The sequence below is a fragment of the Eschscholzia californica genome, unplaced genomic scaffold, assembly GCF_041429995.1.
Source record: "Eschscholzia californica isolate CP2 unplaced genomic scaffold, dmEscCali1.0.p SCAF_4, whole genome shotgun sequence".
Taxonomy (NCBI): domain Eukaryota; kingdom Viridiplantae; phylum Streptophyta; class Magnoliopsida; order Ranunculales; family Papaveraceae; genus Eschscholzia; species Eschscholzia californica.
In genome coordinates, this window is record NW_028238461.1 from 6883748 (window position 1) to 6905808 (window position 22061).

A 22061-nucleotide genomic window follows, 5' to 3' on the forward strand; every position below is an offset into this window, starting at 1 on the left:
TAATAACCTCTTTTTCTTTTTTTTTGTTGAACTTGATACAATAACATAATAATGTTTCAAAAAAAAATAACATAATAATGGAACTACTAATAATAAGATAATATCTCTTCATTTCTGCTCACATTTTGTCCATAAATATATCTAAATGTTCTCGTCTACTACCACAATGAAAGTACATCTCATAAATTAGCTATTGAATTTCGCATAAGCTTTGAGAAAAAGATGAGCACACTAAATTTCTTTTTCAGAAAGTTTATAGGACTTCCCCAATTTTGTTAAAAGGTCTTCCGATGAATCATTTCACTTGTAAACAGTGCACGTACACTAGCCCACTCCAAATGCCCCTACTTTTCTTGCTAATGTTAGATAATGAATTTTCTGTTGTGTCATTAGTTATCTGTCTGATCATAGGACAATAAGCCTATGCCGTGCCAAGTACGTGAGACGTTAAGGTTTAAAGAAAGAAAATGTACTCCGTACAAAGTCTAGCGGGGATAGTGGCTATACATACTATCTATCACCCATCCAAGTATCTAACTCCATAATTTCCGCTCCTTTAATTTTGTGTACCTTGTGCTAGACCACAGCAACACGGAAATAAGATTTTGAATATGATCACAAGACGAGTAAATCATAGACATGAAATATGATCACAAGACGAGTACAAGATCATTAGCTTTAGTGAAAAAGTTGTCACATAACCGTGTCTATCTATTTTCGGGAAGAAACATATCTAGAGAGTAACAATTTGTAATTAACAAAACAGTAATATACCAATTCACAAAGTTTAAATTTCATTATTGATCTTCTTTGACTACAAATATTTAGAAACATCAAATCAAGTGAATGTATGCTCATACATTGATTAACTAATAAAAACCCTAATATAATTGTTAAACACAATCAAACCATAAACTGACATTGACCAATTAGATATCCCTTGTCTTGAACATTCCTAAGAGAATCTGTAGTAACAACCACCATCTCCAACCCCATTAATTGTTGCTCAATTTTAGTCTTCTAGAGGGTGAGAAACAGAGAAAGTGATGAGAAAATTTAACCAAATCTATATATGTGAGGTTTTTGAGACAAAACCCATTGGCCATTCTCCCATTCTTGATGAATTCTCAACTCTGAAAACTTGTAAGAGATTGTTTCAACAGTAGATTCAAAGTAAACATTATAATTCAAGAACCGATCTCTACCAGTAATTCGACCAACCCACCATCCATCATTAGCAAAAACATCAATTTCATCAAGAATATTGAAATCATAAACTCGAATCACGGGAGGAATGGGTCTGATTTCATTACCATCAACAACCTCTCTTAGATATGATTTTTCATCATCTGTTACAAGGGTTTTGTATTGAACCAAGTACTTGTTCTTTCCTTGTATTGGTTCCACGACAAATGCTTCATAATAAGAACCCACAAACCCTTCTTCTTTACTGCTTACTTCTACTGAATCTCCTCTCTTGAACTTCATCTTTGAAAAGTAGTGTAGTACAATTTTTCTTGAAATTTGATCAATCGATTACTCTTCTTGAGATTTTGTATCCTGTATGAGTGTATTCCTTCCTATATATATAAAGTCTAGAGAGAGAGGGAAAGAAGATAGAAGTAATTAGTGTTTCAGAAATTAGAAAGTGAGAAAGAAGAGTCTCAGATTTTAGAAATTAGAAAGTTTTGTGTTAGCTGGTCAACCGAAACTATTTGGTATGCGAGTATGGAAAGTTTTAAAGACACTTCCTAAAAGTTGTTATGGCACCTCCCTCGAGGTAGGTTTGAGGAGAAATTTGTGGGGGTAGTAAGGAGGCGCTTGTAACTCTTTCCGGAGGCGCTTATACAACTTTCCCACAAGTATTTGCAACCGTGCAACTTTTTTAAAACAACTTGCTTGAGTAAAAAGGCATGAATACCAACACTTGGGGCATAATTGTTTAAAAAAAAAAAGAATCAAAATGGTGTAAAGCAATCCCACATTAGTGGTGAGATGGAGCGTGGTGCTCCTGTTAAGAGGGTAAGCACCCTTGACCCTTCTCTAGTGAGGTCTTTTAAAATCGTGAGGTCCAGGTGTGCCAAAACGGACAGTATCAGTAGCAGTCTGGAAGGCTGGTCCGCACCATCCTATAACACGTTATCGACACGATTTGATCTACTGCGATGTAGTCTTGGGAGAGTGTGTTGTAAAGCAATCCCACATTGGTGTGGTGAGATGGAGTACTGTGGTGCTCCTCTTAAGAGATTAAGCACCCTTTCCTAGTGAGACCTTTTAAAACCGTGAGGTCCAAGTGTACCAAAGCGGACAATATCACTAGCCGCCCAGAAGGCTGGGGACCATCCTATAACACAAAAAGGTTATTACATTATAATATGAAATAGATATTCATAAATAAATAAGTTTAAAAATAAACAAGGTGATTTTTTTTTTTTTTTTTTTGTTGAACATCAACAAGTTGATTTTTGTTGACCTAATGTATTCTGAAAAGAGAGGTAAATGAAGAGTGGTTTTGGACTGGGGATAAATTTGGAAAGATAATAACTTAATTTGTGTTTTGACACTGCAAGAGTACATATTATTTGTGACGCAATTTTGGTCGGAGTCTAAGGGTTTCATCGAAAAAACTATTTTGACAATTTACGAGTCAAGATTTACTTGTAAACCTTACAAAAAAGATCATCACTGATAGGCAGTTAAATAGTTCAGAGGAAATTCGTATTACCACGAAAAATTTTGACGGTTAGAATTTTTTATTCCGCCTGAAAAAGTTTTCTTCGACAGCTAGACATTACTTTTCGTCGGCAGAGGAAAAAGTATTTTTGATGGCCAAATTTCTTATACCAGCAAAAAAGTTTCCTAATGGTTAGAAATTACTTTCCATCGGCAAAAGAAACTATTTTCCTTCCCTCACTCCAATTTTTCACGATTTCTTTTTGGCTAAAACCCCTTTCCGACTATTCTTTGGTGGCGTTGAAAATGTTTATGCATCAACTTTTTTCTCTTTCAGATCTCCACCATGTTTTTTTTTCTTTCAGTTTATTCTTGTAATCGCTTCTTTTTCTTTATTGAAAATATAGGAAAGTAATATCAATATTACATATTGACTCCTTCCCTTCTTGTGTTAGCCTTAATGCAAAATTTATCACCTTGTGACCTCCAAGATTTTGGAGTGTATGTGAACACTTTCAATCACTTGAGCAATTAAGTGTTAACTATAGAGAGAGATTGTTAATAGTTTGTAATTAACAAAACACTAATTTACCAATTTGACAATCCAAATTTAGAAAGTTGTTTATTTTCATTATTGATCTTCTTTTGAGTACAATGTAGAAACATCATTAAAACAATAAAGACAAATTAAAATGTACTAATACATTGATTGATTGATTTAACTATTAAAAACCCTAACATATTGTTAATCACAATTGAAACATAAATTGACAGACGACTAATTAGATATCCCCTGTCTTGAACATGCACAAAAGAATCTGTAATTTTGAACTCCATCTTCAACCTCATTGTTAGAAAATTTAACCAAATCTATATATGTGAGGTTTTTGAGACAAAACCCATTGGCCATTCTCCCATTCTTGATGAATCCTCAACTCTGAAAACTTGTAAGAGATCGTTTCAACAGTAGAATCGAAGTAAACATTATAATTCAAGAACCGATCTCTACCAGTAATTCGACCAACCCACCATCCATCATTAGCACAAACATCAATTTCATCAAGAATATTGAAATCATAAACTCGAATTACAGGAGGAACAGGTCTAATTTCATTACCATCAGCAACCTCTCTTAGATACGATTTTTCATCATCTGTTAAAAGGGTTTTGTATTGAACCAAATACTTGTTCTTTCCTTGTATTGGTTCCACTATGAATGCTTCATAGTAAGAACCAAGAAACCCTTCTTCTTTACTGCTTACTTCTACTGAATCTCCTTTCTTGAACTTCATCTTTGAAAAAGTAGTATTACAATTTTTCTTCAAATTTGGATCGATCAATTACTCTTCTTGAGCTTTTGTGAGAACGTATCCCCTGTATTCCTTCCTATATATAGAGAGAGTCTAAAGAGAGAGAGAGAAAGAGGATTAGAAGTAAGTGTTTCAGAAATTAGAAAGTGAGAAAAAAGAGTCTCAGATTTAGAGATTAGAAATTAGAAACTGAGAAAAGAGTCCCAGATTGGGTGCTTCTAAAGGCACCAGACCAAAAGATTGTTAGCATCCATCTCTGTTAGCACCAGGCCTAACCGCTCCTTTCTCTATTAGCACCAACTAATTATGTAGGCACCGGTCCCTTCTCAGTTAACCCTAACCCTTCCATCCATCTCTCACAAAATCAACCAAAAATCCCAATTTCAAACTTTCTCTCTCTAAGCAAACCGAACTCTATTCACCAAATCTGTATATGCATGGTCAGACCGACTAATGGATTCGAAAGGAAGAAAGCGAGGACTGGTCTTGTTAGAGAAATTGGGAATGGCCAATTATACATCTTGTTATTAAGTATTTATTTGTCGTAGAAGATCACTGCAAAATTCAAGAAGATCCATATTCAATAATCCAACGTAGGATTAAGATAACAAGATCTTCTTCACCACGTTTTGGAATTAGAAGAACATGTAGATTCTCTCTCTATCTCTATATGCATTTCTCCCTCTGTAAAACTTTTGTCTCTCTAAAATCAATTTTCCTTATGCATCTTCTCTCACTCTAGCTGTCATTTTCTTTATTTAGTTTTGATTTTAGTGAGATGAAAGAGGGAGACCAGAGAGATGTTTATTGAGATATGTGATTTTAACATTGTTGCCAACAGGAGCATCATTAGTCGATCCACTTTTAGCCTTGGTCAACATAATCTCTAATCTTTTGTTCCTTGATTAGATCCAAAAGAGACTGGTGTTGAAAGGATGATGACGGGACATGACATACTCATGATGCAAATAGGGCTCTCATCATCTTGAGAGTAGTAATACCCCTCAATTACCAACTTGTAAGAATAAATTCGTCTTCTGTTCTTCACGGCAACTGATCTAGATTAAATCTTCTTTGGTTATATTAGTAAGCTTACCTTTCTAATCCACACTTTGCTATTCCATTAATAACTTTCATTGATGAGTAAATCACTTTCATAATTGGAATACCTTTTGTTTTGGAAGAAGAAGGTGGAAGAAGCAAACAAAAGTTAACGTCACCCACATTAAAAATGGGTGCTTAGAGAGACATCGGGTCAATGACCATTGACCCGAGTCAATAAAATTTTTGGATGCTAACAGCCTTTTGGCCCGGTGCTTTTAGAAGCACCCTCCCAGATTTTAGAGATTAGAAATTGGAAAGTTTTGTATTAGCTAGTCAAACAAGTATGAGAAGTTTTAAAGGCAATTCATAAAAGTGCGTATGGCACCTCCCTCAAGGCAAATTTGTGAGGAAAGGAGGCGCTTCTAACGACCCAGACGTAACAGACTCACCATTTGGCTCTACAAATCGTCCAATATGATAGTTTGGCCCCATTAACTAATATTTATGTTAAGTTTATCTTGAGTGATTTCCTTTTTGACCACCTAGTTTGTGACCATCATCTTCTTTGGCTCCCTGTTTTTCTTGAGTTTAAATTTGACTTCATTTTTTTTGAACCGTCAGTTAACTCTTTTGTTTCCATAACTACCTTTCATTTGTCTTCTTCTTCTTTTTCTTTAACGGAGTCTTGGAATCTGCATGAATACTCCATTAAATCTCACTGATTTAGATAATCCCACAATATCCTATGACGCAATTAGCATAGACATATAAGTTTAGTCTGTGGCAAAAGGGTCGTAGATAAAACTTGGTTGTGTTTTGTTTGTGAAATGTCCAATTCAGTCGCTTTGGCAGTTTGACTATATTACACTAATGTATTTCCATCGGATTTGAGCAGGGGTGGCCCGTGACCAAAGCCACCAAAGCGGTCGCTTTAGGCCCCAAATAATCAAGGGTCTCATGTTTCCTATTTCATATGTAACTTTCGAAAAACTAATTATACTTTAAACTAATTTCAAACATAATTTAAGACATAGCTTAATGGTAAAGAGTTAAGATTTTGGATAAAAAGTCAAGGGTTTGATTCCTACAATTTGCATTGTTTAAATTTTTTTAATATCCAATTTATGAGGCCCCAATTTTTTAAACGCTTATTCATGCGCATTGCACTCGAGCAAACTACTGTGGGCAGCCGATTATACCCACTATATATTATATACCTATATTGTACCTACACCACATGACTATTATATTATTCTAATTGGTAGTTTGAGTTTGTTCGTGCAATTTGTATTATATTTGTTACGTGTTCTTATTTTTTTTCGTTGAAAGTCGTTACCTTATGTGTTTTTGGATATTACATATTTTAATTGTTGACTTCTTGTTTGCAAGTTCAAACCCAAAAATTTTTTTGGGTTTTCTCTTATTTTTCTTTATTGTTTTTTTTTTTTTCATGTTGGTTTTTTGGTATGGAAGACATCCAAATTGTTAGCACATCAACATCAGTTCCACTAAGCCCTTACTACTACAGATACAAAACATTTTTGTTCAGAAAAAATAAATGATAAAACTGTGTGTATTATTGAGTTTGTAAACCGGACTCCTGATATTTAAAACTAATTATTGACGGTTTAAAGAAGCTACAAATTTATTTTCTTGGTTATGAAACTTCCCTATGGGACGATTCATAAATATATATAAATCGGTAATTTCCGAAGAACAAATAAATCATAAATATCCAAAACCAATGACAATATAGTTATTAGTATCGATCGATACTATTCATTTCAGTTAGTTCAAATATTCTTTTTTTTTGTCTCAATTATATTTCACTTCAATAGTAGTTTGTGTACATTCGTAAGTCTAAGGAAAAACTCTATTATATGGAATAAGGAATAGAATTAAGAGAAGAAGGAAGCTTAGAGTTTCCTATTCTGAGTTAGATTCCTCTTCATTTGGGTTTTCTACTTCTCTTGATTCTCTCTTCCCTTGTTAATATGTCATTTTTTATAATGATATTTATCAACCCATGGGAATAATTTATTTACTAATGATATTTGCAGTAACTTGTAATTTCATTTTCGTCCAATGAAATCATTGAACATTTAGTTATTTCAATCCCCCCATAAGGTACAAAATCATGTATGTGTATGAATTGGAATATAGGTCTAAATAAAATACAATCACCAAAGAAAGGAAGTATAAACAACAAAAGCTCTTGATTACAGAAATGACAACATGAATGGAGTATTAGATCAGTGACCACTGCCTTTTCCACTAGGCCCAGAAGAAAGAGTAAATGCCAACTTCCTTGCAGAAAAAATAACAACATCCTCCATTGCCAAATCGTTTATAGAAGAAGACACACCTTCTACGGGTGGGTCGTCGGCAAAATTTACAACCCTAGAAATAGAAAAAGAAGAGAGAAGTAATCTAGCCGAGGCGGTTGAAACATTTCCTTCAGCTTCTGTTATATTCTGATCATTATTCTTCTTAGTACCATGAAAAGCTTTGTAAGGAAAAAGTATATGATCATGATGAATCAAAGCTACCATTAACAAAACCATTATAGCTAGCCTCATCAAAACCTTCATTATATTAGTAGTTAAAAATGTGGGTTGTACTATTTGAATTTTGGTTTGAATGGTTTAAGCATTTATTGGTGTTTTAAGTTCTTAATTAACTATAGATATAGGTTGTCTGGTTGGTGATTGAAGACTTTTCTTCGGGGTGGTAACCTTTCATAACTTCATTAGTGGTATTAAATTTGGGGTTTTATTCCATTTGCATCTTGATATTTGTTGGAAATGATTAGGTAGCTAGGTATTGTTATTTGACCATAATTTTTTGGGTATATCCATGTGTGGGCAAATGTGAATGTATAACAACAAGTACTTATTATATGTATAAATAAGAATATGTAACTAGATGAAGTTCTCAACAAAAAAAAAAAACTAGATGAAGAAGTTGGAACAAAGATAGGGGTCGAAACACCAATCAGAAAAGTTGGAATAAAAACATAAAGTTGACACTTCACACTTTTTTTTTTGTTGTTATTGAAGTTGACACTTGATACCTAACGTTTTTATAGTTTTTCCTTGAATCTCTAAAATTTAGACGCTCTTTAAATAAATATTTAATCATCTTACAGTTTGTTTGGGGTTTTAACTGATCCAAGTGGTTTTCCATCTAATTAAAAAAAAAGTGGTTTTCCATCTAATTACATTTCCATTGATTGATTAATAAGAAATTTGTCAGATTCGAATAAGATACTTTAATGTGTTTTGTTATAGATTTACAAATCGAATTTGTGAGATCTACAAACTAAGTTTACACTCCGCAAATAGAATTTGTGAGATTTGCAAATCGGAAATGCTAGGGTGCCTTAGAGGACGGCCAGTCCAGTCACCATCGTGACGTGGCAAGTTGAAATCTTTGACTGAAATCTGACCGTTTAATTTTTTTTTTGGCTTCATTGATTAGGCAAAGTCAAGATGAATTACAATGAGAAGTTAAAAGAAGAACAAAGCACAAAGAAGCAACTCCAGGCTGCCTACATACGGGCTACCATGGCGCTACTACCCAGCATCGTGGGGTGCCCGTTCAATCTTGAACGTGCAAGATTAAAAAAAACCCAAACCTCCGAATATCCCTGAACACCCAAATCTGAAAAATCTCTCTCTCGGCTCTCTCTCTCTCTCCATCCCTCAGGTCATTGACAGAAGCCTGCCGAATTCACCCCCAAAATCTAAGAAAACACTTAAGCTATATCGGCGAGACCATGTCGAAGTATATTTCAACCTGTTTGGTCAAATGAAAAATTAAAATTTCAGACCTAAAGTCACATGTGATTACAAACATAAAAACTAATACAACACATGCATAAAACTAATACAAATATCAGAGCATCAATATTAACTTCATAAAAACATAAAAGCAAGATTTTAGGGTATACCTCAATTCAAAAAATTTCTTCTTCGTTAAAAAAACACTCAACCGGACTAAAATAACCGATATAATATTTTCAAATAACTTTATAAACATTTCTAAAGCTTTAAAACTAAATTATTTGAAAAAATTAAGATATTCAAGTTCTTAGGCAAAATGGATCATGCTCGATTGTTAATATGAATCAAAGAAATGAGAAATTAGAGTCTTCAACAAAAAAAAAAAAAAAGAGAAATTAGAGAGAAAAAGAGTGATTGATGCCCTTGGCAGAAGAAGCATAGATTTCTGCGAGAAATTAGAGAAGTGAAAAGTGAAGAGGAAGGGGCGGTTCGAACCTGTAGATCAATTTTTTTACTTAACGGTGACTTACAACGTCAACTTTACCGTTAGGTCAAACTGTATACATGGGAATGCTTATAAACAAAAAAAACCCAAAAATGATAGGTGCTTTTACGGGAGGGCCTTTTAGAAACGAGGATCCGGTTAATTATCACTGATCACATGTGGTTTCCTATGAGATGGGTCAGTTGATCCATTAATGGACCACGACCCGTACCCGAGCTTCACCAAACGCCACCCGTTTTTTTCTTCTCTTTATTTCTGCGAGTGAGAACTTAGAAGTATTATTCGAGTCTCTCTCTCTCTAAACTGAAGCTCAAATGGCGAACAGCAATTTACCTAAAAGGATTATTAAGGTTAGTTACGATTAATCTGCTTCTCGATCTCTTCGGTTGCCCTATTTTACATTCTTTCTCCTTAATAATCATCGGTAGTTGTTATAGACAATTTCTGAATTCGATCATCTGAGATTTAGGGTTTTTCAATTTTTCTTGCATCTTAATCCTTAATTACCAAGGATCCTCTCATACTTTTTTAAGATGTTTTATTCTTTGACTGATCAGGAAACTCAGCGGCTCCTCAGCGAACCAGGTCTCTCTCTCTGTCTGTCTTCTTATCAAGTTTTCTGATTTGACTTGAAACAGAAAAAATAATTTTGATGGATTCACTATATTTCAAAAACTCTTTGTTTAATCTGGTTATACAATTTTGACGATTAGGTGTTTGACGATTCTTGAACAATTTTAGTTCAATTGAATCTCTCGATGGGTTAGAGTAAATCGCTGTAAATTGGATAGAGATTGAAGTTTTTTTTGATAATTTGTTATCTGTTGATTTTCAGCTCCAGGAATAAGTGCATCTCCATCAGAAGACAACATGCGATATTTCAATGTCATGATTTTGGGACCATCACAATCACCTTACGAGGGTATATTGCACTAGACAACATCCTTTCTTGCTTTTATGAGTTTCTGAAAGTAGTAGTTTCTTACTGTAGTTCGTTGTCATTTGGATATTATTATTATTCGGTTTCTTGTTCTTGGTAGTTAAGTTGCTTGTGTATGTTCGTAATTAATATTAGTTGTGTCTTCAGTTGCGAGTACGAACATGGGTTGTCTTATTATGTCTGCAATAGTATCTTTATCTTAGGAACTACAGTGATTGTTGTGTTCATAATCAATGAATTTTTGCATTCCTTCATGATGGTTTTTGCTGATCTGGTTAGAAAAGTGGGTGGATTTCACAAAAAAAAAAAGGGGAAATGGTCTGTTAGGAATTTCTTGCATTTTGTAGAAGTGACAAGATGCTATATTTGCTAGGAAGTTCAGTTTGAAACCTCTTGCTATGTAGCAAGGTTGAGATTTGGAAATTTGAAATGATGCATGGTCTTTCTTCGTGGAGTTTCTTGATTACTAGCTAGGAATTTAAGAATCTGATTATGTACCGAGAGAATGAATAGGACTGCTTCACAACTTCACCGTATCATCGTCAAATGTCTTCTTCTAGCATAAGAGATAGCTTTACCAAGAGTATAACGCGTCTTCTCCAGGTGTATTGTGGTAACTGAAGCATGGAATCCTGCAGGATTATAAGAAATATCTGAAAATGGATGATCTCTGACTAATATATTGGTATAATGTAACGTCATGCAATTTGCTGTAGATGCAAAAATCCCCAGATTTTCATATCGATATTCTTGTGTTTTTTATATTAGCTCCGGTCGTTAGTTTGTTAAATAAATTTATGTGATTTTGCATGTTCTGTGTACCCATTGTCCCTTTTTAAACATATCATATCTATATTGGGACAAATCTTCAATTTTTATGGGCTTTATATGGATCAACTCTTTGGAAGCTCAGCTTGTATAGCATGTCAGTTCTTTTAGTTACTTGTTCTCTCAAATCTCACCCCTTTCATTCTTTTCTTGTTCACACTGACGTACTTAAATTCTTTTCAGGAGGTGTATTTAAGTTGGAACTGTTTTTACCTGAAGAATATCCAATGGCTGCACCAAAGGTATAGAAGTTCTCACGCGAAGTCTTTCAGTCATGTACTTTCTTGAGATATTAGATTGTGACATGAATGCTATCGAGTCAATCTGACACACCAGATAGTTTATTAGTGGCCTATCGTAAACATGTGTGCAACTTTTGTTTTAAAACAGGGCACATGGTTTTGAAATGAAAGATAAGAAGGCAAAGGTTTATCAAATTTTGAACTCGCTAAAGAGGGGACATTTTTGGTTCACTTCTGTGGACACATAATCTTATTGTTGAGTGGTGTATGGTTTATTGGGGACCTTGGATTACATATGATGATACGAGTATAATATCTGATAATCGCAGGATACATTATAAAGTAAGTTGATAGAATTCAAACAAGTGTGGATAGGGATAGTGGATTTTAGCTGTCTACCTCTTAGGGACCATACACCCAAAATTCTTTAAGCTCTCTTTCCTAAAATCTGCAAGATTTTGTTATTATGTCATTGAAAGTGCTTAAAATGGCTTAACTAGAGTAGGTCTAGAGAAGAGAGGGAGGAATTTATCCTTCATTAGTTATCTTGAATCTAGATAGCAAGTGAATGTGTCCATATAGCATCTCCATTTTCTCTTTAAAGAGCGTCACTACTTTTAAGCTTAAACTTTAAGTCATAAAAACGTACCTTCTTTTTCTTCAATGTTTGTTTGGGAATGCTGAGAGAGAACATGTGAAAGTTGGATTTTTCTATCCCAAAAGGCCCTTGAGTACTCTTTCATTGTTTTTTTCCACGTTCAGAAAAACCTTGTCCTTGACAAAATTCATCGACATATCTGATAGAGTTGTGGTTTTCTTTTAAATCTTTATTTCTATTGTTACAATAAGCACAATTTATTGGATTTTTACACTCATCCTCTACTTACTGTCCTCACAACAGGTTCGCTTTCTCACCAAGATTTACCATCCTAACATTGACAAGGCAAGCATCACTGTTTATCTAATTCTTATATTACCTAACATTGTAACTTGTAAGAGATACATGTCAGTCTGCTACGAAAAGAAAAATGTGGCATATGCCGCACATATATATAGTATGTTTTCTTGCTCATAATCTGAATGGTGGGGATTTTTTTATGCAGCTTGGAAGAATATGCTTGGATATCCTCAAAGACAAATGGAGTCCAGCTCTCCAGATTCGAACTGTGTTGCTAAGGTTCAGATGACTATCACTAGCTCATTGAGATTCTATTTTTTTATAAAATGAATGGATCAAGTAATGCGGGTAACTTACTTGTTTGTCTTTGGATTCAGCATTCAAGCACTTCTGAGTGCTCCAAATCCAGATGATCCTCTTTCAGAAAATATTGCCAAGCATTGGAAAGCAAATGAGGTAGAAGCGGTTGAAACAGGTAAGGGTGATTGTAGTCTACATTTTGATTTTTATTGCCTTTCATTAACTCAAAATTTACTAGATATCATATCATAGCCACACTAACCAAACATTTGCCAGTTCTGTTGTTGACATTTAAAAGTCTGATAAGTGACGTTTTTCAATATCTTACATCCAGCGTTACTGTTATTTGAAAAGTTTTCGTTTTTGTGACGTGGTCTTATCATTTGTCATGAAATAGCTAAACATTTCTAAAATACATAAATTTTTTGCACCCTTGTATTGCCCATACTTCTCTCACTGTAATTGTTTGATCGTTTCATTTTCTTACTATAAGTATTTTGACTAACATGTCCTTGTAATAATTTATCTTTTGTTAGAACGATAAAGGCCGTGGATTTTTATAGTTATGCTTTACTGTCGTTGAGAACAATTACAGTAGTTTTTACCGTTTTTTTAATTGTTAGTCTTTTTTCTTTTGTAACCATTATTGAGCCTTTTCTTGGGCTCTAACCTTTATTTCCCCCACTTTTCAGCTAAGGAATGGACACAACTATATGCTAGTGGTGCTTAACGAGTGCTATTAGCAGAGAGCTTCGGTGGTGAACCGAGATGACATTTGCTCTTATGTAAGATGACATCTTTTATACTTAAATTGGAAATTAAAGAACTCATGTATTGAATATTAAAGATAAGTCCTTTCTAATCTTTCTTGTTTTTGGGTAACTAATCCATTTTGCTTCATGGAGATAATCTTTTTTTGTATGAAACTAGGGTTTTCTCATTACCTGATGCTTTATACCTTCACTCAAGCATATATTCAAAGTTCAATTTAAAATGTTCTTGGTTTCTTGGTTAAGTCTCTTCATCCACCTACAGCCCATCATCTGTCTATGCCTGCTATCAACTTCCATAGGTCTCGATGCTCCCATGTTCGCAATAATCACCCAGCAATCTGAATTTTTGGCCTTCATAGTATTTATTCCGCAATTTAACTGCTATAATAAGACTTGATAAAAAACAGAAGTTTTCAAATAACATTAGGGTTGGTGGATGTTGTCATAATTTTTGACACATTATATCAAAAGATAATCTTAACTAAGTCTATGCTTATGGAGATTAGTGTCTCTAGATTTGGAGGAAAGTAGAAGCATATGCGAATTTCTATTACTTTGAAAACAGCGTCAACACCTAATGGTGATTATCGTCTCCAGTGGTCGTTATTTGCTCTCTATGGATTGTTTAGTCGGTTTATTTGTTTGTTCCTTGTTTAGTTGAACTTCTTATTTTCATTATTATCGACTCCAAAGTAGAAATGGTTTCAGAAACCGTGTTTCAAAGATTGATGTGATAACTTTAGCCCCATGTGACAGGCACAGTCGCGAGTCTCTCTCTCATTTTTTAAGATATCAGAAAGCTCAGAAGTTCAATGGCAAGATTAGTTATCAACTTATCATAAACTTTAGTTATTATTTTCATTCGAAAAAAAAAAACATCAAAATAGAACCCAGTTCAGACAGATTAAAATTCACTAAATAGTGAAATAACAATCCTTCATCTCAATCTTTTTAACCAAATCCCTGACCTAATAAAATACCAACTTCATATGCCCTCTGACCATCTGATCTTATTTAGTCTCTCCACTTCCTGAACCTTCATCACTTAACTAATCCTGCAAAAATATAAAGTATAAACTTGGGTTTAAATCTCGGATCCTGTAAATTTGGTTAGATGCACTTAAGTTAATCTGAATTAGTACGTCTATAGAAAAAAAAATGTCGACAGAAAACAAGAGGCCTTACGAGTTGCAGTCGATGTTTCTAGAGATAGTATAGGACAGAGTAACCCCACATTTGGGAGGTAATCCTTTAGCAGCATCATCTTTTATGTTGGAATAACGAGAAGCTGCCTCTTTAGCGCACGCACAAGCTTCACGCTTGTCAGCCGTACTTGCAGCCATCCCTTGCAGTGCTTTAACTCCAGCACAACATCCGAGTGTCGGTTCAGTTACAACACCGGTTAAGTATGGCATACAGGGCACCAGAGAGACGGCCACATCGGCACAACTGATGGCCTGACTCGGCTCTACCATCACTTGAACCATGGCTAGAACAACTAGAACACAAGCAAACACCTTCTTCATCTTTGAATAAATGTAGTAAATTCTAGCTAATAGAGATGTATGTTGATTTTGTAATGCTTATTTGAGAAGATTGTTAGGGTTATATATACTAGTAGAGAAGGGTAATAGATACAAAATTCTGGAACAAACTTAGGTATGGCTCTTTAGTACTAGCTGTTAAAGTACTTTGGCTTCTTTTTTAGCTTAATTTGGATTTTAGTTTCTTGAATTGCAGAAATGATAGAATTTGTTTTCCACATTATTGGTGGAAAATCTTGACGGTTTTTCTGTGTTTTCTCTTTTATGGTCAAGTAACAAGGGTTAAGGGGAAAAAAAAAGACCAGTTATATCGCTTTCTTATTCAGAATGATTGTTACAAGGTCCAGTTTTTCATTCTTTTGTTTTTAAAAACTATAACAATCACTGTGATATGTTATATGACAAAAACCGAAGTCTTTAAATAATTACCGAAAATAGTTGTAAGGATGGAAGACGTCATCGAAAATGTCATTTATTTTTGAAACAATGGTAAATGATATAGGCCGCGGTTTTGAGGCATTCAAATAGTATTCAGGGAATAAAGACTTTATCGATCACACAACATCTTTACTCCGGTCACACACCTTTACTCTGGGCGAATGGGCACATATTTCGACTCCAAACAAATTCGAGCTTTGATTTCGGTCAAATGTATAGTCTACCCCACAAGCTTTTTTGCCTTATCCATGTCTATTACTAATTTTCTAGTAAATCTAATCTATTAAGCTTTTTTGATTTCGGATAAACATTAAATTATATAAGTCAAAATTCGTTACCTAAGTGCCCCAAATACTCCAGAACTAATAAGCTTGTGTGTCATCCTAAGCCTACAAATTAAGTTACTAATGGGCCTGTCCCACGTAACTCCACGCGACTATATCTACACCTAAGCGTATCACCGATAAGTCTGTTGGCCGTTATTGCTGAATGTCTCTCTCCATGATCGCGTCTTAATATCATCTCGGACAAATATATATGTCGCAGACACCCCATGGTCAACGCATTCAAGATGGCAGCTGCCTCTAAATAGATCAGTGGATTACTAACTTTATAAATGGAGGAGACAAGGAACTAGTGGTGTTCAAAAGGCCGGCTCGGCCTGGACCGTACGGAAAACGGGCCAGGTTGGCCCGGGTTCCTTTCCGGTCCCGGACTGGTCTTATGTTTTGAGCCCGGCGGACCAAGCCCGACTAGAGAAAAGCACGGGTTCAGCCCGTTTTTTTCTCTTTTTATTTCCTTCTTCGTTTTTTTTCATATTCTTTATTTCTTTAAAATCCTATAGTTATATCTTTAAGAAAGTCTTTTCCAAAATTCAATAAATTTTTTTCTAAAAAGTTTCATTCCTAAAACTATTTCCATAAAATCTTTCTTAAAGTTACTTATGTAAATCATAGGAATCTTTACATTTATGAGAAAGTTTTTTCTAAAATTCCAATGACTGCTTTCAAAATGATTTCATTCCTAAAATTATTTCCATAAAATCTTTCCAAAACATCTTTCTTAAAGTTATTAATGTAAATCATAGAAATCTTAAGTTTATGAGAAATTCTTTTCTAAAATTATATAGATTTCTTTCCAAAAGATTTAATTCCTAAAATTATTTCCATACCATGTCTTATTTATTAGTATTATCATCAAATTATCCCAAATCATTGTCAAAAAATCTATTAAAAAAATTATTTCCTAATTATGGATTGATACCTTCCAAAATAAACTATCAATTTATATTTTTTTTATTTGTATATCAAATATAAGAATTTTTTGAAAAAAATTTCAAATTTTTTTTCTTCTGACGATCAAGGGTGCAGTTACTTCATCACTTTCTCTCCCCTGGTGATCAAAGAGTCAAGCAAGCATTCACTGTACTGTATCACACACACACACTCTCTCTCTCATGATGGTCATTGTGCACAAGTACGCTGTACTGTTTCTCTAACTTACCAACTAAAGTACAGGTGTATCCTTCACTTTACACATACCACTATTGTCTATTGGGTAAAAATTCATTTGCCGAACCACTTTGGTGTCTAAGGATCTTACGACCACGTGTATTTCGTTTCTTTTCGCAGGTTAAGCTAAAAAACGTTTTCGGTGGCCATAAAACAAGTACAATTGACGATTTGACTTTCGGTCTATAGTCTAAATCCTTTGACCTTGCTACTCACGATTTCAACCCCACACAATTTTCAGATCTAAAACTCCATTACTATTTAGAAATCATTCTAAAGTTACTTGAAATCAATAAAAAAAAATCGATAATAAACACTTTTCAAAAATTTAACCACTTCAAAAACTTTTCCAAACTAGATTAAAATACAAAATCATCGAAAGAAAATTAGGATTTTTAGAACCGATTTTAATAAAAAAAGTGAAAAGTGTTTGAATCTTTTTTGTAGTCTCTTTCTTCAATGAACCAAGTATAAATAATACCCAAAAAATTGGATTTAAGAAAAGGAGTGCTCGTGGTGGCGCCTACAATAATAAAGTAATTTAGGCAATATATAAAGTAAATATTATAGTAAATTCGTCGGACTTTAGGCCTCTTTCATATTGTCGGGCAGGGCCGGCCCTACTACCTACGAGGCCCAAAGCCACTTACAATTTTGGGGCCCTCAAGTTCATTTACGTTTTATAAAAATTATAAAAAAAATGGACTTGTGGGGGATTAAACCTTGGTCTGTTGGGTTGCGAACAAGTGTATAACCAATCTACTAATTCAACTTTAATGCTAAACATTGAACATAAGTAATAAAATAGCCTTAAACAATTCAACCGGAGGCCCAAAGGCACTTCTTTGGTGGCTTTGGGCTAGGGCCGGCTCTGTTGTCGGGTTTTAGGACTCTTTCATTATAGTTAAATTAGGCGGTTATCGTGCTCATCACATCTTTATGATGCATTAGGGTTGGAAAAAAGTCCGCAAACCCGAAACCCGTCACGGGTACTCAAGTCCGTTAGAGCCTGCGGGAGCCCGAAACTCGAAGGCGGATTTAGCCCGACCGATCCGATGAAATCAATTGGTCGGGTACGGATTTTGAAGTACTACTCGGCATCCCGTCCGAGCCCGCCCGATAATCTTTACCCGACATAACCCGCTTAATAATGTCATCCGTTTATAGGATAATACCTATGCACATTATATGTATGCTTGCTTGTAAGTATTTATGTATGCATGTATAACATATATATAGATATATTTTTAAAGTATTTGAAGTGTATAATATATATATATATATACATATATTGTTGTCCAAGTGCAGAGTGCCCTTGACACAATATTGTTAAGAGAAATATAATTAAATTTTAGTTTCGACAGAAATTTTGGTACTATCAAAATAGAAATATTTTGGTCATTTCGACCGAGATATTTTGAAACTTTGGTGAAAATGCAATACTCGACCTCTCGATACACGAGAAACCCGAAAAGTTTGACGGACTTGGACGGATTTTGGACACTATAATTTTTTAAATAACCCGCTCGAATAGACATAGAGTTTCAAAGCCCGACCGACCCGATCCGATGAATGACATGAACCCGACCGGCCGACCGATTCCCACCCCTATGATGTATCAATACCTTGTAACGACTAACGTAGATCGTAGTCCCGATTTCTCAAAAAAAAAAAAAAAAAAAAGAGTGCTCGTGGCGCATACAATAAAAAATGTATGGCGTCTACAACAAAAATGTGGGGCGCTTATAGATTGATGACCCTAAAACCAATCATCTCCCCTCTTAAACGTCACACAGCAACGCTGTGTGGAACTGAAAAGTGAGGCAGTTTTAGGTTTTTAGGGTTTTCTAGGGTTACGTATTTGTTCATTGTTGAGCAAAATTTTCTATTCCTTTCTTCTCTTTCTCTCACCTTTCAATCTCTATCTATCCTTTCTTCTTGTATTTATCAATGGATCCTTTGATGAAGAAAAGAAAAGCAGACGAGAACGGAACAATCACTACCGATTCGTTCTCATCCACCACAAAACTCAGCCCAGAAGACACTCGCAAAATCATCGAATCTTTCACTCAAGAACAACTACTCGATATTCTTCAAAACGCTGCTTCTCGTCATCTCGATGTCCTTGATGCCGTTCGATCAATCGCCGATCGTGATCCTACTCAGAGAAAACTCTTCATTCGTGGGCTTGGTTGGGATACAACAACTGAAGGATTGAAAACCCTATTCTCATCTTATGGTGATCTCGAAGAAGCTATAGTAATTCTTGATAAAGTCACCGGAAAAAGTAAAGGGTATGGATTTATTACGTTTAAACATATCGACGGTGCTATGCTTGCTCTGAAGGAACCTAGTAAGAAAATCGACGGTCGGATGACCGTCACGCAACTTGCTGTTGCAGGTACGACGGGACCTGCCGCTAGTGTTTCTGCCGTTGATATTTCTCCGAGGAAAATTTATGTTGGGAATGTGCCGTCTGATATGCCGTCTGATCGATTATTGGCGCATTTTTCGTCTTATGGTGAAATTGAAGAAGGGCCGTTAGGGTTTGATAAACTTACAGGAAAATCAAGAGGGTTTGCTTTGTTTGTGTATAAAACTACTGATGGTGCTAGAACTTCACTTGTTGATCCAATCAAAACAGTTGATGGGCATCAGTTAGTTTGCAAATTGGCTACTGAAGGTAAAAAGGGAAAACCTGGGGTTCAAAATGCTGGAGTTCAGGGAGGAGGACAAACTGGGGTTAAAGGGGAAGTTCACGGTGATGGAGCTAATTTGCCACCACCAACTTCGATGCCGAGTTCAGTTGGTTCTTATGGAGCTGGTGGGGTTTCTTCTTATGGAGGATTTGTTTCTGGGTATCAAGGACCTACTGGACTTGGTCATTACCCTCATAATCCGTCGGCGGTGGGAAATCAGATGCCACCTTCACTTGGTGGAGCTGGTGGTTATGGTGCTGGATTGGGTGGTGGCTTTGGTGGCTTGGGTAATGGACCAGCTTCAGGTGGTTATGGTGGGCCAAATGCTGGTGGGTATGGCGCTTCTTCAATGTACAGGTTGCCACCAGGTTCAGGTGGGATGCCATCCGGGGGTTATGCTGATGCTGGACATTATGGTTTAGCATCATCGGCCTACCCAGGCCAGCATCACCAGCCACCTATGTCATCACAGGTACCTAGGGTTGGTCCTGGTGGTTTATACCCTGGAATGCCCCCTTATTGAGGTAAGTTTTACTCTATCATTCTTTCATTTGTATTTCAATATGCTGATCCTGTGTTTTTAACCATCTTGCTCGATTTATGCCTTTGTTAACGTTTGTTAGTTAGTTTGGCATTCTTGTTTCTGAACTTGGTTTATCTTTTAGTTAGTGTGGTTCTAACATTTAATTGTGTTTGTGAACTTGGTGTATCTTTTGTTAATGCGTTCTTGCAAATGGTTTTCAGCTTGGTTTCTCGTTGTTATTTATTGCTGGTTTCTGTTTTTTTATCATTTCAAATTATCATTCTGGAGGTGATATTTTCTTTGTTCTTTTAGTGTTTTCACAAATTAGAAGTCCCCATTTTTGTGGTATCTTTATGGTTGAAACTGAGCATGGTAGATGGCTTGTGGTGGTTGTTTCGGTCTGCCCCGTACTTTGTACAACTTCTGGCTGCATCTTGCTCTTTTGTTAGTTCCTCGGATGTTGCTATTTTCGTTATGTCTATCATGCATTATGCAGAGTTTGTTGAATTCACTCTTTTTTATTCTCTGATTTGCTTGTTTTCTCCTTCCAGTTTGACCCCATTATCTATTGGTAACATATTGTGTTAATTGAGAACTTGTTGCCTCACTCTTATTTGGGATACTAATAGCGTCTTTTGGTTCATAGACAATTGTGTTCCTGTGAATATTTTGTTGATGCCACCATACTTTTTCTCGCTAGTTAACCACTCCATGGCTTCATTCTAACCGATTCAGTACTAGCAGTTATGTACTTATGTGACAATTAGAGTCCTTCGATTGTAAGCACAGTAGTGATCAAGGAGTACCTAACCGTTGTTATATATGCACTTTGGCTAGCTAGCACGCTCTTTGCATTGTTATCAACTTGTAAAAGTTGGTCATTCTCATGGTTATAGTTGATACCAGAAAAGAACCATAAAATACCGGTTCCTGCTAAAATAAATAATAATCTTTTAGTAGGTTTGGTGAATCTTTTTCTGCTTTTCCCGAGTTGTTAATCTATAGATTTAAATATGTTCAAGTCTAAATATAACAAGTTATTATTTAGTGCCCACCTGCTAAAGCCTAATGCCCTAATCTATAGATGTTTCTTTTTCATATTTGGATTCATATCATGAAGAGTATTGAATATCTAGATGGCTAGCCAGATTGTGCAGAAATTTCCCATAAGCCCCAGCTAGAGTAGCCGTCTCTAAGTACAGCCATGTATGCTCTTGAAGTAATAAGTGAAATATTCTGATACCTCTCACTTTGAAATGGTTATTTTGTTTTTCTCTTAATTATTACATCTTCAAATGTTGCTTTTGTTTTGCAACACTTTTTCTTCACTCAAGGGCACAAGACTTTGTAATAGATCTTGTGCAGACAATTCCCGGAGGCACATTACGACATCTCAAGAGTTGGATGATACTAACATGGAGTGGATAATTGTTTGATATATAATTTTTGTGTAATGGATGATACTATTGTATGCTAGAGGTCAAATGAGAAAGATTGAGTTATTAATGGGTGTTTGATTCAGGTAGATGACAGCTTCTTGGGAGCACATGCTTTAAATGGTTGTGGTGAATGCGGACAATGTTATCTCTGCTTTTGATGAAATCGTTTGCAATACTATGTCGCTGCTGTTTATGTGCTCTTCTTTGCACTTTTATGTGGTTTGCTTCTAATGAGCGTTATGGTTGTTAATTTAAGTATACTCTTAGACTAGGTTTAGTACTTTGAGACTCTTTCCAAACCTCGACGATTCTTGGATTAATACAAAATATTATTTACTGCCTGTAAGGATTCTTTGTTTGCTTATAACTTAGTTTATGCATTTTCTCTCTTTCTGCGTTAGGCGCTTGGATCCGTGGTTGTTGTCTACTTGATGGCAGTGTGGCTATTTTACAGTGGCTATATGGATATTAGTTCTTTCTTCGACGAAAAAGAAAAATGTATTTTTCCTAGCTAATATTCTGAGTGTATTTCGGAAATTTAGCAGGGTATGTTAGTAAGAAACTAGGGTATGAAAGTGCACCTCCCTTTGTTAATTTTAAGACTTTGGT

At 35.3% G+C, this 22061-nt stretch overlaps 3 protein-coding genes and 1 pseudogene across 5 annotated transcripts; 2 read left to right on the plus strand and 2 right to left on the minus strand.

Moving 5' to 3' along the window:
• Nucleotides 1-1056: 1056 nt before the first annotated feature.
• LOC147542113 (protein AGENET DOMAIN (AGD)-CONTAINING P1-like) lies at nt 1057-3965 on the minus strand. Its single transcript, XM_086632654.1, has 3 exons — nt 3573-3965; nt 2282-2344; nt 1057-1488 (listed from the first exon to the last, which is right to left on the minus strand). The coding sequence occupies exons 1-3, from the start codon at nt 3963-3965 to the stop codon at nt 1057-1059; spliced, it is 888 nt and encodes a 295-aa protein (XP_086488780.1).
• Nucleotides 3966-9152: 5187 nt separating this feature from the next.
• On the plus strand, nt 9153-13468 carry LOC147542114 (ubiquitin-conjugating enzyme E2 35-like). Its single transcript, XM_086635134.1, has 8 exons — nt 9153-9667; nt 9875-9902; nt 10153-10239; nt 11269-11327; nt 12229-12270; nt 12431-12504; nt 12603-12700; nt 13218-13468. The coding sequence occupies exons 1-8, from the start codon at nt 9632-9634 to the stop codon at nt 13253-13255; spliced, it is 462 nt and encodes a 153-aa protein (XP_086491260.1). The 5' UTR covers nt 9153-9631; the 3' UTR covers nt 13256-13468.
• A 1011-nt stretch (nt 13469-14479) lies between these two features.
• LOC147542115 (non-specific lipid-transfer protein 1 pseudogene) lies at nt 14480-14824 on the minus strand (annotated as a pseudogene).
• Nucleotides 14825-18562: 3738 nt separating this feature from the next.
• LOC147542116 (RNA-binding (RRM/RBD/RNP motifs) family protein) lies at nt 18563-21949 on the plus strand. 3 transcript variants are annotated; one of them, XM_086632986.1, is made up of 2 exons: nt 18563-20014; nt 21536-21793. In XM_086632986.1, exon 1 carries the CDS (start codon nt 18742-18744, stop codon nt 20011-20013), a length of 1272 nt encoding a protein of 423 aa, XP_086489112.1. In that variant the 5' UTR covers nt 18563-18741; the 3' UTR covers nt 20014; nt 21536-21793. The 3 variants fall into 3 exon arrangements, with proteins under 3 accessions (XP_086489112.1, XP_086489113.1, XP_086489114.1); XM_086632987.1 differs by having other exon boundaries at nt 21540-21793; XM_086632988.1 differs by lacking the exon at nt 21536-21793 and adding an exon at nt 21854-21949 and having other exon boundaries at nt 18581-20014.
• Nucleotides 21950-22061: the final 112 nt, after the last annotated feature.